The following is a 16,976-nucleotide window of genomic DNA, read 5'->3' as shown; positions in this document are numbered from 1 at the left end:
AATTTTCCGTCTTTAATTAAGGGAGTACATATAAATGTTGCTAATATTATTGATCTTCACAAATTTGTTCCTTCAAGTTTAATTTAGCGTCTTGTTTGCTGTTAATTCAACCTTGAGACTCTTTGAGATTGCCAACCAACAGGATTCTCAATTAATGCATACGGATTATTTACGCCACGTGAATCTTTACGCAAGTCCATAGAAATATCTGCCTGATGCCATTACCGCTTACCGCATTGCGAAACTTAATCGCGCGATCCATGACACGTTATTCCAACTAGAAAACATTTCATTACGCATGCATACATTAATTATTTTATATCTTTCTAGCGAATACCGTAACAAACGCGAGGTCAACATTCGATACTCATCTTGCAAATTAACACATAAGGAGTGGTAAATCGTCACAGACGTTTATAGTGATTACGCTCATGTACGAGAGCGTTCTAACTTATAAAATATATTTCTGATGTTCCCTCAGATATATAGCTGCACGATCACCAGAGGCTATATGAAAGGTAACAATTGTTTCGACACAGCAGAATCAACAACCCAAGGCATGAAAAATATTACAATCAGCAAAAAAAGTACAATATTCACTAAGTAATCCAAGTCGCGTCTAAATTTCTATACAAATATTACAACAATTTCGGAGAATCTTTTGGTTTTTTAAAGGTTGCTCGTCGTATAAAATTAATACATGACAAGCTATGTTGTGCTGTCATAAGTATACATTTTGTTTGATTTATCTCCATCTAGACGCGACTCGGATTATTTAGTTAATGACCTAACATTGTATCAGTAAGTAAACTTCAATGACACTCTACACTGCAGGTAGACCTTGGTACCAATCTCTTCAAGCCCAGGAAGTCCATAACGAAAACACTGGCATCCGGTCGCCAGTGCCAGATCGGCAAAACAACTATAGTTATAAGCATCGCCTAGGCCGTAACTGTATATATAATTAATAAATAACGATATCGACGTATCGCGACCGTTCATTGTGGAGGGGCAAGGCGTCGCAATATTGCTGATCAGGGATATGCACAGGCGGAGAACGCAGCGCAACTACTCGCAATCGCGTTAAACTGGACCGCTGCAAAATAAACTCCGACCAGTTCAGTAAGAACCGGGAACCGTTTCGATTATCGAGCGTGAACGCATTCGAGCCGCGTGTGCGCTCAGGCAGCCGCGTTACTCGAGCGAATTCGCACTCGTCCGTGCACTCGTCGTCGGTTGCGTCTCTTGCCTGAAAAGGTTGCGGCCTCTTCTTAGTCATGGCCGCTGACTAAGAAATTCGCGCGTGGTTCCCGGCGACTTTGCCTTGTCGCCAAAAAGGCCTTGCGAGAGTATTTGCGCGCGCGCTCCTTTTGCGAAGGTCTCCATGTGTTTGCGCGCGCAAATTGCATGTTCCACTTTTGATTTGTTATGTTATATAATGTGTGTTATATTATTTGGTATATTGTGTGGTATTATGTTATATTAGGCAATAATTGATGTAGAGCCTTGCAGAAACTTGAATTCATTCGCGGAAATATTTTTCCAGCAAGATTCGTAAGCAATAAATGTTATACAAATTGAATCTTATTCAACACGGTATTAAGTCTTTTGGTTGTCTAGTTCTAACTCGAAGAAACCTAACGCTTTAAATTTTCAAGTAATCCAGGATACACATAGACGATTCATGCGTACTAGCCATATAATTACGAGACTGTAAAGTTTTGAATTCTAGACGATCATTGAAAGAATTTATCTTCTAGTTCTTTGAACGCATCAGGATTAAGGCCATTTATAGAAAAAAAGGATTTTAGGTATCGAGAAGGGTTTTAGGTATCGGGACGAACTTTGGAGTTTGAATGGCGGTCGAAGGACTAGAACGAATCGCACGCACACATAAATGTACTTGTATGCCTGCACACCTGGTACACATATTGTACATAACTCATCTCGCGACCATGTTGTGGCAAATTACGTTTCAAGTTCGAATTGACTGCGCATTGCGATTAGTCCGCGATGCAATTAGTCGCACAAAAGGGTCATGTGGGATTAAAAGTTTGAAAAACGTGAAAGACTAAAGAGAGTTAACCGTGTTCGCGAGATACCATGGCCTCTCGATGGCCTCTCATTAGTAGTTCGAGATATTCGCGATGATTAATTGACGTACTGATATCACGTGACTGATACCAGTATTTAATTGTGCAGGAATGTCATGATAGTTGAATTATGTATTAATATATTATATATTATATATAATATTATGAAACAATATATATCTTCTACAGTAATTCCTCCAAATCGGAAAAATCAGATAAAAAGTGCTTTTCTTGAATTATCTTGTTTCAGATACCGAAGAGAATTTGGAAAGGATCTCCGCGAGGATTGTTGCATATTCACAATGGGGACTTATGGAAAGGTGTACCCTTCGTTGAAAGATGGATTGGATACTAGGCAGTCCCTAAGAAAAAGAGACAAGGAGAGAGAGAAGAAGGGAGAAGGGAAAAGCAAAGAGAGAGAGAAAAGCAAACGAGGAACAGGGAGAGTTGATTCCCCTTTGTGCCTTACGGCCCTGCGCAGCGGGGAACGGCCACGTCCACATCCGCTCTTAAGAGGCGTTTCCACGAAAAGTTTCGCCGACCCGAATGCCTTTTTCACCTGGAGGATCCATCGCGCACCCCCGCAGGATGGAATAAAATACAATAATAAACATATAAATGGTTAACTTTTTCAGAAAAGATTCCATTTGATGTATACTAAATTTTATTTAATTTCCTATTCGAAATATTTCTATCAAATATTATGTGTAGAGAGTAGACAAGCCTGCACGAATCGTCATGTGGGTGTTCTCGATGGTCGTAGCATTCATAAATCGATTCAACTTTCTCGATTTTCATAACGTTCATAGCAGAAGACTCGGTCGAGAGCTTTCCCGATCCTGTTTCAACGTTAACAGCAACTTTCGTGGCCAGTCGACGTTATTCGTGAGAACGAAAGTGCTTAACAATTGCGATGCATTCCATGATTGTGCGAGCCTATGCAAGTTGGTAAACCGCGTTACTCATCCGCGACTACAAACATCGCGCGTGCGAAGCACGCTTTCTCAAGGCAATTGGCACAATCGCGTATTAACATTGAGCAATGCTTTCCAGAACATATATACCGTTCCACGTGTATGCGTGTATGTATGATGGAATATATTGTATAAATAATTGATTAAAACAGAACAAAATTATCCCAGAAAAATCATTTTTAACATATAATAATATTGATTCATATTTATATGTAATAAGATTTATTAATATTATATGTAATAAGACTGAGAAGAATAAATTTCTATCAATACATAAAGCATAAGAAAACAAACTGAAAATTTATAAGAACGAACAAGTATGGAACAAATAATCTAATCTTTCTTTTAAAATCCATTTTAGCAAGATCTGGAGTGTAAGCGATTAACAACAATAAATAAGACGAAAGGTAATGACTTGTTGATGAACCGAACTTCCTTTAAGAACACACACGTGCACACTTTGCACTGACCAGTGCTTTCCTTTAACCGTAGATGCAAATTAAATTATGTATAAAAAATATCATTATCAACACGATTTGTCACACGGAAAAAGCGAAACTGAGGAGCGACGTTGACATTAAATCGCCTACGAAGTGGAAACAACGTGGAAAATTTATCATCCATGACGAATGATGAGAACATTCTTGCATTCTCAGTCTCCTTTCTCAGAACCTCATCCCAAAACTTTCGGAATACATCAGGACATAGGTCCAAAGGGACATCGGTCTCACAAAAAGGGAAGCATCCAGGCAAGGCTTCAACCTCGAGCTAGTATGGTGCGCTCACATACACAGATTTCTTAGACGTAGATTCCTAATCTGAACGTCCTGGTTTAGTCAGCAGTAGCGACTATTATGGAACGCGAATGCACCGATCATTCCCGATGGGCGACTTCCTGAAAAACCCAGGGAGACCTGTCTTCCCCTCGGCTACCACCTGCTCTTTTGCCGCTACAAGACCTTCATGAACATATGCCGCGTCTAGCGAACAATATGCCCCGACCAGCTTGCGCGTCCTAGGGTTGAGGTATGGTCTGAGTCTAGGCCTGAGTTTCTTGTGCAACGTTTGATGATCGTTCCCGCTATCATCGTTGCTACATCTCTCGGTGAAAAGCGCTAGAGATACGCTACAGATGATTTCCAGGTAGTAAACGTGACAATCGTGGGCGCGCCATTTTTATACGGGACCTTTTTTCAGAAAAGCAAAATGTCTCTGAACATTACAATTACTGCGCGCGGAACAACAGCTCCTCGATATTGTTTGCTTGTATCGTAATGAAATGTTTATTGCTCGCTCGTGCTCGTAAATATTCAATATCTTGAGACTCAGGTCGGAATAAATATATTCTTTATTCGAAGTCTAGAATTTTTAAATAGATTTTCTTTGACGTCGGTAACGCGCTCGCGATATTGAAAATTATATCGACTATGCATCATGTTTTAGAATTGCCAACTTTATTTTTCATATGGAATATATTAAAGATAGAAGCGTCATATCTTCATATTATTGCGCTGATCATGAGCTATAGAGTATTCCAGTTTGCACATGTCTGACCCGACCAGGTATCCTTGATCGAAGTATTTTTACATAAATTATCACACAATCTCTTAGTTCAATACATTCATTTCTTTGTTTAGGACGAAGAGAAACGTTTCCCTCGATCATGCAGTTGACGCACACGGTATCACGACACAAGACAAATCATAACTTATCAGCGAATTTATCTTTAACATTTTCAATCAACTATGGACCTGAAAATTTAAGTAATTCGTCAATTTTTTAACATAGATTAAACAATGTAGAGAAAAAAGATTTGATGCTATAATCGGCAATCAAATTTTAAAAACACCTTTTTCTTTGAGAAGAAAAGTTCAAGAGAAAGTTCCTGAAATTCTCTTGAACCTGAAATTCATTGAACCTTCAAAGATTGAAAGCGGTAGAAAGCGAAATTGTAAGTGCGATTATAAACGAGATTGCCTTATTGCAAGGCTATCTTAAACCCGAAAAAACGCAGATGGAGAAACATTGTTTGTTACGATGATACCATATCTCTCTGAACAGACAGCCAAATAGGTACATCATAAATAAATTATATTGCCCATATTGCTCTAACAAAGGGAAAGAAGGAAAGAAGAAAAATCGAAAAGAGAATACAAAACGGCAATAAATACGTATAAATCATAAATATAAAAACACCCTATACGTATAGATGATATTGCCGTGATTGAAACAATATATTTACCAAAAGTCAATCATCGTTATAAAGATTTTTTACACAAAGACTGCTTGCTTTCGAGGAGGAGACTGATCACAAAAGAAAATGTTTAAACGTTAGCGATTAACTTTCATCGATCGTCAATGTTTTCAACGGAAATCGTCGCCATAATACGCAGTTAATTTTTAGTGATTTTGCAGCTGCATTTTTTATGTCACCTCGCCCAGTGACGTAGCAACTCTTGAGACACGATTTACATTGTGACGTACAGACCGCGCGTGACAATATAGGTATGAATGACGAATGTTGGCACGACGACGTCAGCGGGTCAATCGTATAACCGGCTCACTTATTCTATTTATTTATCGTGCAAGAACGAGAAACGCTAAAGCGTCCAAGAACGATGAGCTAATATATACATGTATATCCAATAGCGGATCTCGAGATAGACCACAGATCGGGGGCAAAATGCTTTTATTATTTATAAAATACTAAAATAGGAAAAGAGTTTCAGCGAGAGAAGTATATATATATCTCCAAGAAGAACATGGCAAAACGAATGAATCCACGATTGATTCAAATTTTCGTTCCGAAAACGGAACGTTACAGTTTCGCTATCGCGCAGCGGTCACAGGGAGTCTTCGAGTTCACCGAAATTACTGCGGAGCTTTCGCTCCGGTTTCGCACGATTGTTTATATCCCCGGATGTAAGAACGCGAGTTCCTCGCGATCCGAGCGTGATCGGGCACGAAGCGTACAAGGGTGGGAACCGCTCGTTCATAACGTTTGTAACGTAACACGGGAAGGGAGAGGAAGACACTGCGTGCTCGTTAAACAAAACACAAGTGTCTCGTCTGACTGCTGCGGGCGACGCAATACGCGATGTAACACTGGGTCGGCAGCAAAACAGCTGCGGACATCGCCGACAGCTACGTCGTCGACAGGAAAAAAAGCTCCTTGGCACTCATACGTATTTCGTACGGGCACGAGTAACGTTTGGCGCTTGTCGATGGTAGAGAATCGCGTGAATCGACGGTAACGACGAAGACGATCATGATGACGACGACGGCGGCGGCGGCGGCGGCGGCGGCGGCGGCGGCGGCGGCGGCTGCGGCTGCGGCACGTCGACGACGACGTATATATCGAACGGCCGAGGCTCTCTCGGTGCGGTATCGAGTGATCGAGCAACGATGGAGCAGCGGAGACGAGGCACCGGAAGGGCAAGAGGAGCAACGGGAGAGATTATGCACGCGTCGATAGAGCGAGGGAGGCGGAATCTGGACGAGCGGCGAGACGGAGTTAACACACGTAGACTCCGACTCCGATCTACGTTCCGGTGTACGTCGGGCTCTTCGGGCAAGCAGCAGCGTCACGCTCGCGACGACGAGGCTCCGTTTTCGTCCGGCGATATGCGAAATGCCCGCCGCTGCCGGAGGGTATTGATTCGGACAAAACAATTGTGGTCAAGTTTATGCCGTCGCCGTTGCCGTCGTCGTCGTCGTCGTCTCGTATCCGATCGAGTTGCACCTAACGCACTCGATTCCGTGTAGAGCCGCTGGGAATCGTTAGTCGTCTGTCCGCCCAACGCTCGATCGTTCTCGGCACGTCGTGATCGTCGCGTCGTTGTCGTCATCGTCGTCTTCGTCTTCGTCGTCATCGCCGCTATCGCTATCGCAAAAGAAAAGAGACACGATGTACAGTTTGTCCTACCGTATGGGGTAACACTCCCGCGTCGCCGTCATGCCTCCACGTTCGTGTCTCTCCTGCGTGTGCGTGCGTGCGTGCGTGCACGTCTATCCGTGTGTACGTGTGTGTGATTGCGCGAGCGGCCGTGGTCGGGGTGCGAGAGCAGAAGCCACGATGAGCCGCCACCGGGAGCAGACAGAGACACACGCGACGTACGTAGTACGTACGACGCACCGAGACTCCGAGAGAGCGTACGGGACACACGCGTGTACGTGCGCGCGCGCGCGCTCGCTCCTACTGTCGATGTGTATACACGTACCCACACTGTCTCCCCCCTCTGTTCTACAGCGGACGCATTAACACACGCTCGCTCGTGCGCCACTCCGACAGCGAGACCGACAACGGATTCCCTGCGCGTAGAACGGAGCACTTCACTCGCCGGCGGCGCACCACGGACTGAACCTAACCGAGGACCGAGCAGGACTCGGTTCGGTATCGGCAGAGTGGAGGGACTCGGCGTGGGGGAATCAACATTGCTGAGTACGTGTATGCATGTGCGCGCGCGCGCGCGTGTGGGTATGTGTGATGGAGAGGGGGCGCTTATCGCAGGTGCGGACGTAGCACGCGATTGGCGTGAGACCTCAACTCCCGCCCGTTTCAAAATTCAAATCCACGGAATTTGAACAAGGATCTTGCGCTCTCGATCGAGCGAGAGAGAACTTTTGGACCTTGACGTGCAATTTTTAACGGGAGACCTAGATCAGGCAGATGTGAGGCTTCGGAATAAAACTTTGCTTTTAGTGCTGTACACAATGTATCTCTATCCCGATGCAACGTGTAACGTTTCCCATCTCGGAGTTGTAAATAACTCGCTGCACAGTTGTCCCGTTATCAGGAACGCAAGTGAGTTACTGGAATAACCCTATGAATCATATGTACCGTGCTAATTAATCGTAAATTAATTAATAGCGCGAATCATTATTAGCAATCTGTCAATCAGTGGCATGTTTTCCAATTTCCCAATTCGCATTCGCTGTCACAATATCTTTCACTATGCTAAATAATATTGATTCAATCGAGCTGTGTAATTCCATTTCACAAGTTACGTAAACAAGATGATCCGCAAAAGTTAACATTGATATCTCAAATTCCAAAGTCAACTTTTCCCTATGTAATAACTCGAAAGAGTCGTGCTTAAAACCTAAGCTACACCGAGAGCTTTGCGAGCTTTTAAGCGTGAATTCTACTGCGATGTAAAATAATTGTAAAGTAAATATGTAACTTTAAAGTCATGTAACTTCAAAGCTAACAGCAAAAAAGATCAGTCAGTCCTGCCTCGTACAGGACATGGCAATGTACGTGGAACAAACGTCACGTTGCAAAGCACGAGTGATGCATTTTTTATGTACCACAAGGGACGCAGCCAGTGACCGCCGTTGCATTGTGGTCGCATCGACAATGTTACGTGAATCAATCTCACGTAAAGTATTATTTTATTGTTACAACATGGTCCTTACATAAAAAATTGCGCAAAAAGAGAAGTATGCAAGCAAGTAATGGTGATATTTTGCCAGATTTGGAAATTTGACAGACCGCGTATTTTTCAAGTAACACTACGAAACATGCATAAAGTATAGTACGTTGTATAAAGCCATATCGCAATCTTTTGTTACCAATAAATAAAATATAAATAAAACGAAACAGCAAATTAAATCATGCAATTAATATACTTTCGATAATAAAAATAATAACGCAGTATGTATAATACAACAACACGATGTTACAAAAATTGAGAAAAATTGTGCCGAAGCGATGTCGGGACTCGACAGGCATCTCGTGATCCCGCACGCACACGAATTCCATCCCTATGAATGTACATCCCTGGACGCGGACTACGGAGCTTAATATCGCCGAGGGTAACAGAGAGGAAGGAAGATAGGGACGACCCTAACACGAGAGGGAGTGCTGATGCTGAAGCCACGAGAGCGACGAAGGGACCATCGACTGGAAAAGAAGAAAAAACGAGGATAGGACCTACTCTGGAAGAGAGAGCGCCGCGCCGCGCCGCGCCGCGCCGCGCCGTTCCGACAAGCGAAAGCCCCTTCTTCCCGCGAGACCGAGAGGCCGCACCCACACGGGTCCCCACGCTCCGGGGAACCCGCTGACACAGACCTGAGGAAGCCGAGTAAACGCGTCGCGACGCCCGTGCGCGAAGGACATCGTAAAAATCATAGGAGCAACATTTAAAACCGCTATCGCATTCCGGCGAGATTAGATTTTTTTCTTTCGCAGTCGAGATACGCAGACGCGGCGCACGTTCCTTCCTCTGATTCTATTTATTTCTTATTTATTTCAGCGACTTTCCGCACACACAGACAGGCGAGCGACAGTGGACTGTGTGTCTTTCCTGTACCGATAGAGATCCCGGGATAAGCTCGATGTTTTTACCGAGTCTCACGATTTGAGTTTCCGACCTCGTTTATTTCTCGATTTCTCGCGAATCAAACTCGCGAGATCGCCATAGTTTCACGATGATAATCGCGCGTCGGTGTGTGGGTAAAGTGCGTAGAAAAGAGGAAAAACGATTCTTGACGGCAGACTGAGCACAAATGTGTGACTTTCGTGCGGAGCCGCGTATTCGCGCGAGACGCATGCGCGCACGATTTTTTAATTCCACCGACTCGCGCGATGTTGTTGGTGGTTGTCCGCCACCGAGAGAGAGAAATCCAGGATGGATGAAACGCTCTCTTCCGTCCGGGATATTTAACGCGTATGCACGTCGCTTCATCATCGCATCGCGTAATAGCGTAAATTTGAAAAGATATGCTCTGCGCCCTTGTTTTCTGGCGTTTAGACGGCTCTCGCGCAAAAATCGCGCGACATTATCGAATGAGATACCCGCCACGCGTTCGCTCGTGACTGTATGGATGCGGAAAGACCTTCCGAAAACCCACGCTTTATCTAACAATAAGATATACACGTCCAAACAGATTTTCGTCGAAAAATTCAAGACTATCCTATATCGAGAAATGTGCTATACCTAATTCAAATTTCAGGATTTATCAGCAATGTACAGATATTTCAAGATACGATATTATAATGTTCAGATTATATTCAACTCTCTCTCTCTCTCTCTCTCTTCAGAATATTATATTTATTAAATATTACATTATAATTTAAATATAATGAGGTTAATTATTCGCGAGTCGAATCGCCTCATGTATTCATCTTTTCAATAATAATCGTCGTAACGTTTCGACTTTAGAAAAACGCTATCCGCACGTACGTGCCGTAAGCTCGTAATGTAATCGCGCTGCCTTTGCGCGCTGAGCAGTTTTCTCGTCGCGGACGAGAGCGTCAGAGGCAGATATCATGGCCGAGCACACTAAGCGCGCTGATAACTCCAAGTTTAGTCAAAATCAACACGCGCTCCGGCATCGCGACACAACTGCAACGAATATACCGCAGTCACATCAAAGCTCAAGTTTATTTCTTCACTCTCTCTTCCCTCTCTCTCTTTTTTTTCTACAGTCAATAAATTCTCTCTCTTTCTCTCCGCCAATTCGTCTTTGGGCACAACATATCAGGAGATACGCTCGTCGAATCCGATATCAGTTAGGAAAAGCGATTACTCGCGTGCGAGTAAAGGGAGATGTTCCCTCCCCCACTCTTACTTGGCACATGACCGTCTTACTCTACCTTTCATAGCGTTTTCTCATGATATTCCCCCCTCCCCTCTCCCTCCCTCCCGCCGTTCGCTCCTACTCTCTCCTCCAAAATCCCAGACGGGAAAGTGAGTTTCGGAACATGACTGTTAATTTTACGTAACGCGCGCGCGCTCGATTCGCGCTCGGCAGGGCAACGAGTTCTCCCTTCGCCCGTGCTTCGCGCGTGTTTACCGAGATCCCCGATAACCGAGATCGATAACCGAGTTTCCCGACTAATCAACGAATATTCAGTTTCTCGCGAGTTCTCTCCGTCCTTCCTCAAGAAGACCCGCACGGGATGCGGAACGTGGACGCCGCCGCGCGTCTCGGGAACTTCACTTTGTGCCCATTGATGCCAACCGTATCGATATATGGAAAATTGTCCCCAGCGACGTTTGCGAAATCGTTTGTTGCGACATTGACGATTCCTTGCATGGGAACATGGTTCGCTCGTCAATATTTTAGACGATAGCCGTGCGCTGAGTTTGACATGATGCATACATGATGAAGGGGGCGAAAGGAAGGGGGAAGCGAGATAACGAAAGAAAAAAAAGAGATAAAACAGCAGAGGGTTGCTCCGGTGTATCAACTATGCAACCCTTATCAATTGGAAAATTGGTGTGTGCAATGAGAACGGAAGAGGAGCGAAAAAGCTGGGTCATACGAAGAAGTGTGACGATACAAAGACAAAGAGAGAGAGGAACGGTATAGACCAATGACGAACTCGAGCGAATTAAGATTCCCGTTTACTGCCTCGACGATAAATCATTTCACAAAACTCGCTGTAATCGCGCTTAATAAATAGGTTTTAATATTATTAAAGAAAAAAGTTTCTCTTTCATCAGAAAATTTCCATTTCGTCTACAAGCTTAGGGCCGCTAGGAGTTTCGATCCGTCAGTGAAGAAAAGGCAGAGGAAGGTGGACAGAGTAAGAAGAGGATGAGTAAAGAGAGAGAGAGGGAGTGATTAAGTTTACACTCTTGGGACAGGAGCGTAATGGTGGTAGGGTGTCCTCGATACGTGGCATAGGAGCGCCCGAATGTGACGACGTAACTTGAAATTTTTCTTGCCGGTGGCACGTTCGCAGCGGGTAACATCGAGGATGTTGCGAGTGGCCGGAACCATGTCGACGACCCGCATCGTCTATGCACCCTTGTGAATTGGAAAATTCCGTGCTTACCAACCAGCGGAGGGACTGACTAGCGCGGAGAAAAGGGTACTTGTAGAAAAGCCAGGGGCGTATCCGACGAACGGCCAGAGAAACGGAACCCGGAGGCGGGACGAGGACAAAGGCGGCGAAGAAGGAAAGGAAGGAGACGGAGAATGAAGAAAGAGAAAACAGGAAAAGGAGAAAGATTTATTGCCCGTGCTCTCTCTACTATTGGTCGCACTAACTGCTCGTAATTGTAGTTATCGACGTAGTTTTGTAATAACAATCCTTTTCGAGTATCTCGTCGAATGAAGAACGCGGACAGTTGCTCAACATTAATAAACAGATTATTCTACAGAGTGGCCTAAAATCCGCGCTTACTCTCGTCTACGAATTCCTCGAGTAATTTCGACTCGAATTTTAATCAGCGAAGATTTCATCTGACATATTTTCCCCGGACTTTCTCTCATTAGCGTTCGCCTGGGATTGTATTAAAAATAACGTTTTATCCTTATCTCTGGTACTTGTGAAACTGCATTCCTAAAACTCTTTATTTCTTTGTTATCTAAAAATAAAAACTGTTATTTCAGCATTTTTGTTGGAGAAAAAGTTCCTTCCAAAGTCCTGCGCCGCGAAGGTTCGTGCACACAAGGCGTGCGGGAAACCCGAGATACTCCCGTATTTTGAAAGAGAGGAGCAGAAGGAGTAAAGTGCGACAGAGAAAGAGAGAGAGAGAGAGAGAGAAGAAGAATGGAAGAAGATGGAAAGAGAAGGAGATAGAGAGCGAGGAACTGATAAGGTGCACGAGGCGCATGCGTAACTCGTCGTGGGCGTCGGAAACGTGTTGACACACGAGGGAAACCGAGAAAGCGAGAGCGAGCGAGAAAGAGAGCGAACGTTGTGTGCGGCTCTAATGCCAGAACGCCCGTATGTATTACCGTTGATGCGGTTCCCATGCTGCAAGCCCGCTCTTCCGTCGCCGTCATCCTCACGGGAGAGCGAGATCCGCCGTCGCGTTGCTACAACGCGAGGACGACGTGAGATCGTGGCGATCTACGTTCAATTAATTTACATGAACAATGAAATGAGAAAATTGTCCAAATTCGAGCGATCCGTTGGGCTTTGTCGTCAGTGACGAGATCCAAGATCCGAACGACTTACAAGATCCAAAAGAATTAAAATCGAAACAAAAATCGAGAAGCAGAGAGCGTTAGATAAATGTATGACGTAACGCTTTAAGCACAAAGTTAGTCAATTATTGTTGCACTCTGAGAGCGTTTCGCACGTGTGCTTGGAAAGCGTCTCGCGAGACAGGTGAGACTTTAAAAAAGGGGTGGGGAAGAAAGGGTGGACGCGCGTAGGTCGACTGCGAAGGGAACGTCGCCTCGAATAATTCTGGAACGGTATTCAACGGTCTTGTAGGCGCTTTATAATTTCGAAGCGTTGTGCAAGAACGTAGCTATAGCGAACGGCGCTATTATTCTTTCCTCCCAAGATAAAAAGAGAGCAAGAACGGGAGAAATAAACGTCAGATATTTCATAATTTACGCTTGTGCACGTGAATCGTATGCAGACCTCTAGACAGTACACTAGACCGCTAACACTTGCGGTAAAAATTTAAGCCAGGTGCAAATAGTGCCAAGAATGGCGGTCATATTTTTTAACGACAAAACGTGCTTGGTTCGTGGCCGGTTTCACGTGGTTGCTAGTCACGAAGGTCGCAAACAAAGGGAAACAGAATTATTAAATATTAATCAACGAGATTTCTAAATATTCCCCACGACATATTATACGTATTGACGTGTATCGCTTCTTGTCTCTTCGAAATATGGCGACGCGATCTATCTATGCATCATCATGTTCAAGCATGACTGTTACAATCCAGATACTTAGAAGCGTATCTTTTTCTTGACAACCCTATCAATTCACCGAGGACGTTCCATACTTTACATAAAAAGTGCACGTACACTATGCGCATGCACGTCAATCGTTTCTATGTCTTTCCCGCAGATGGAACGTTGCATCGCGTACAGTGCACCGGTCGGGAAGACGGTGGTTGTCGCGAGGGTGTTCGATCGCTTCTGCCAGCAGGGAGTTTGCGGACGATCGACACACGCCTATAGACCCATCGTGCGCTAAATTATTACGCTGCACACTCCGCTCGCAGCGAACTTGGAACGCGCGCCCATCCGCGCAAAGTAGCTTTTATAATTTGCTCCATAATGTAAGAAGAACGATGAGGAGGGCGCGCCCCTCCGCGCCGCGCATCTATAATTTCCGTCTATGGGCGGTTGTCGTTACGGAGGATCTATTTTTCATGGGACTTTTAGAGCCTCGATGTGTTTCGAAGCTCGCCGCGGATAATCCCGGACGAGCCCCCGCAACGAGCTTGCCCCGTGAAGGGAGGCGGGCGGAATGATCCTACCGAGCAATCATACAATAATCGCGTAATGGTTACCGCGAAAGAACTTAAGTGTCCCTGTAACTCCGCGAGGAGCGAAAAATGCCGCCAATTTTTGCCTCAGACTCTACTAAAAAGTACACTTTTTCAGTCCAAACTACCCTATGGATGCAAAACCATGCCCAGGTACGAGCCAAGGCACACTCGGAATTCTTAACTCGCGCATGAAGCTCTTGCTAATATCCCTACTCTTCCCTTCTCCTATAATACTTTCTAACTTTGCAAGATGAATGAAAGCAAAACGCGGAGTTTTCGAGCTCAAAAGATCGTCATTTGTTATATCCTTTCTTTTCGATATGGATACCCTTAATAATGCACCGCTTATTAAAGGTATTTTTCGCGTAGCAATGAAAGAGTATCTAATCTAAGCGCGAGTCGGTTGCAGCAATTCTAAGAAAATGATGCAACGTTACGTTTACGCAGTACATATATCTCAGCCGGTGAATTGCAGCGGATCTTCCGAAAAGCATCACGTATGCACCAGGCTTTCTCTCTCTCTCTCTGGTCCGTCTATTGAAAAATTCTATGCATTTATAAGTGTGCACTCTGTACAGAACGACTACCGAGGGCTCCAGTTGTTGTTACTTATATATTTTTCAGTCGTGCTCCCAAGTGCGTTTTTAATCCGCGATTTAACGACCGGCTATAAATCCTACATATTGGCAACGGACGAACGACACTTGGAGCAAAGATCATCCGTTTCCAAATCGAATTTTTAATTTCTGAGCGTGTATCAGCAGGTTTATCAGTTTACCGTGTATTTCTCGCGAGACAGACATCTCTCAGGACGCTTCTAGTGTATTTTAGGAATGTCGTTTGCTCTTTTTGCACCTGAATCTCCTTCATAGAGCATCTCTATCAGTAAATGAGTACCGATACCAAAATACCGGAGGAAAGCTGTCGAGTAAAAGTACCTTCAATATATCGGAGTATCGGTGAGGGTCCCTAGCAAAGAGGAGACCCTGCATGTAGAAACGCAATTCCCGGCCGGTGCACAGACACGCACACAAACACCCACCCACAGAATCGATCGAAGGGCGTCACACGCGTACGGATTTAAAGGGTCAGCGGCTTAAATGCTCGACCGACGATGTACCGTTAATTGCTAAGATCAACCGTTCATACGGCGTTCGCCGTTCGCGGGAACGTTCGATTTTGTACGCGCGAATCTCCTATCGCAGACGCGTCCACCCAGCTTGCTCCGATCATCCGATCGGTCTATTTCACGTCGACCATCATCGTCGAGAGCGACGTAACCCTGATGAGACGCGCGTGTGTGTCAGCTCGACAAAACAAAGATGGAAAACATATTCAATATGCATTCTCTGCCACAATGTACGCGCACATGTGTATGCATGCATGTACGCTGCAATATGAGGGTGGGAAGGGGGAGGGGAGGACAGTATGCGCGCCCTTTCCGCTCAATTTTACAATCATTCACGGATCTTGTTGTTGTTATTGTTATTATTAATGCACTGACATTTATGTCTATTCTATTAATGGAGGAGATTGGGTATGACACAGCTGTGTCTTGTGCTGTGCGCGTGCTTCACTTGTGAAATCGTATTTATATATTTCAATGAGCTACGTCCGTTACATCTGTGTACTAAAGTCGTCTGTGCGCGTTCCAAAAGTGTGAACGCACACGAATATTCTATCTTCTCGTAGATTGTTATACTGTTCTCTCATAGATTACTAACGTACCTTAAAGTATTGATAGATTTTTATTTTACTCGGGTTGTACCGGAAGATCTGACTTTTCAAGTTTATTGAATTGCTCTTTTTCTGCAACACATCGATATTTGTGTAACGGGAACATAAAACATTTGTTTCCCTATTTTTGCACATCTATTTCACACATATGTACATGTATTTCTACAGAATCTCCCTCACTCTCGTTTAGTCTTCTCAATTTCCTCAGTGCGACAAATGCAATATACATATATACATGTGTGTGTGTGTGTAGAAGCGAGCATCGCAAGCGTGTGTGCGTACATAGCGCGGGTGTGCACGTGAGGGATATTTGTACACAAATAAATGTATAGGTATGCGCGTTCGCGCGCGCCTCTACACACGTATATTTCGATCGGCAAACAAAAGGATCAGATGTGCGTCGGAGTAAGTGGTGGGGGAAGACGGGAAGATAAAGGAGGGGAGGCAGACGAGGTAGAAAAACATACATCGGTGCAGGTGCAGTACGCTGAGCGAAGCAGCGGAACCTTTCTACTACGGGTAACGAACATTTTTTCCCTTAGCTCTTGCCTTGCCAGATGATAGAGCGGTACACCCTGTATGTTAATTCGTGCCAGGCAAATGTACGGGTAGATTCTCATCGTTAAGACCAAGACCGCCGTATCGCACTCGTGGAGGACAAAGAAGCAAAGCAAGCGCTTCCGACCGAACTATATTATTGCACAGCATATAATACAAAATATATATACATATATATATCTTAAATTTGTGCGGAAAAACGGTATCCCTCTCGCGGTATTTAATCCGCGATCACACCAGAGAGAAACGTAAAGCGACTTTTATGAGTCAAGCGAGTCGACAGAGTCGGGGAACATCCTAGAAGGGATATAGGGGCCAGAGGTCCGGGAGTACGAAGGAGAGAGATGCGGTGAGACAGAGACAGAGACAGAGAGAGAGAGAGAGAGAGAGAAAGAGAGAGTGGGAGAAAAACCACACAG

General features: G+C 44.6%; 1 protein-coding gene across 4 annotated transcripts in view; it reads right to left on the bottom strand.

The window, feature by feature from the left end:
* Positions 1-16,976, bottom strand: part of LOC105280315 (RING finger protein 44) — a 37,191-nt gene that overhangs the window by 19,596 nt on the left and 619 nt on the right. For 2 of the 4 annotated variants that reach the window (XM_011340761.3, XM_011340763.3), the window contains exon 1: positions 6,993-7,281. The exons of 1 other annotated variant lie outside the window; for it this stretch is intronic. Coding sequence is in view for 1 of the 3 variants with exons in the window: in XM_011340763.3 (XP_011339065.1) it covers positions 6,993-7,024 (32 nt within the window). In the remaining 2 variants the exon portion in view is untranslated. One more of the 4 variants, XM_011340762.3, reaches the window with a different exon arrangement.

The sequence above is a fragment of the Ooceraea biroi genome, chromosome 1 (assembly GCF_003672135.1).
Source record: "Ooceraea biroi isolate clonal line C1 chromosome 1, Obir_v5.4, whole genome shotgun sequence".
Classification (NCBI taxonomy): Eukaryota; Metazoa; Arthropoda; class Insecta; order Hymenoptera; family Formicidae; genus Ooceraea; species Ooceraea biroi.
Note: the sequence above shows the minus strand (reverse complement) of the source record. Positions and strands in the feature narration are given on the sequence as shown.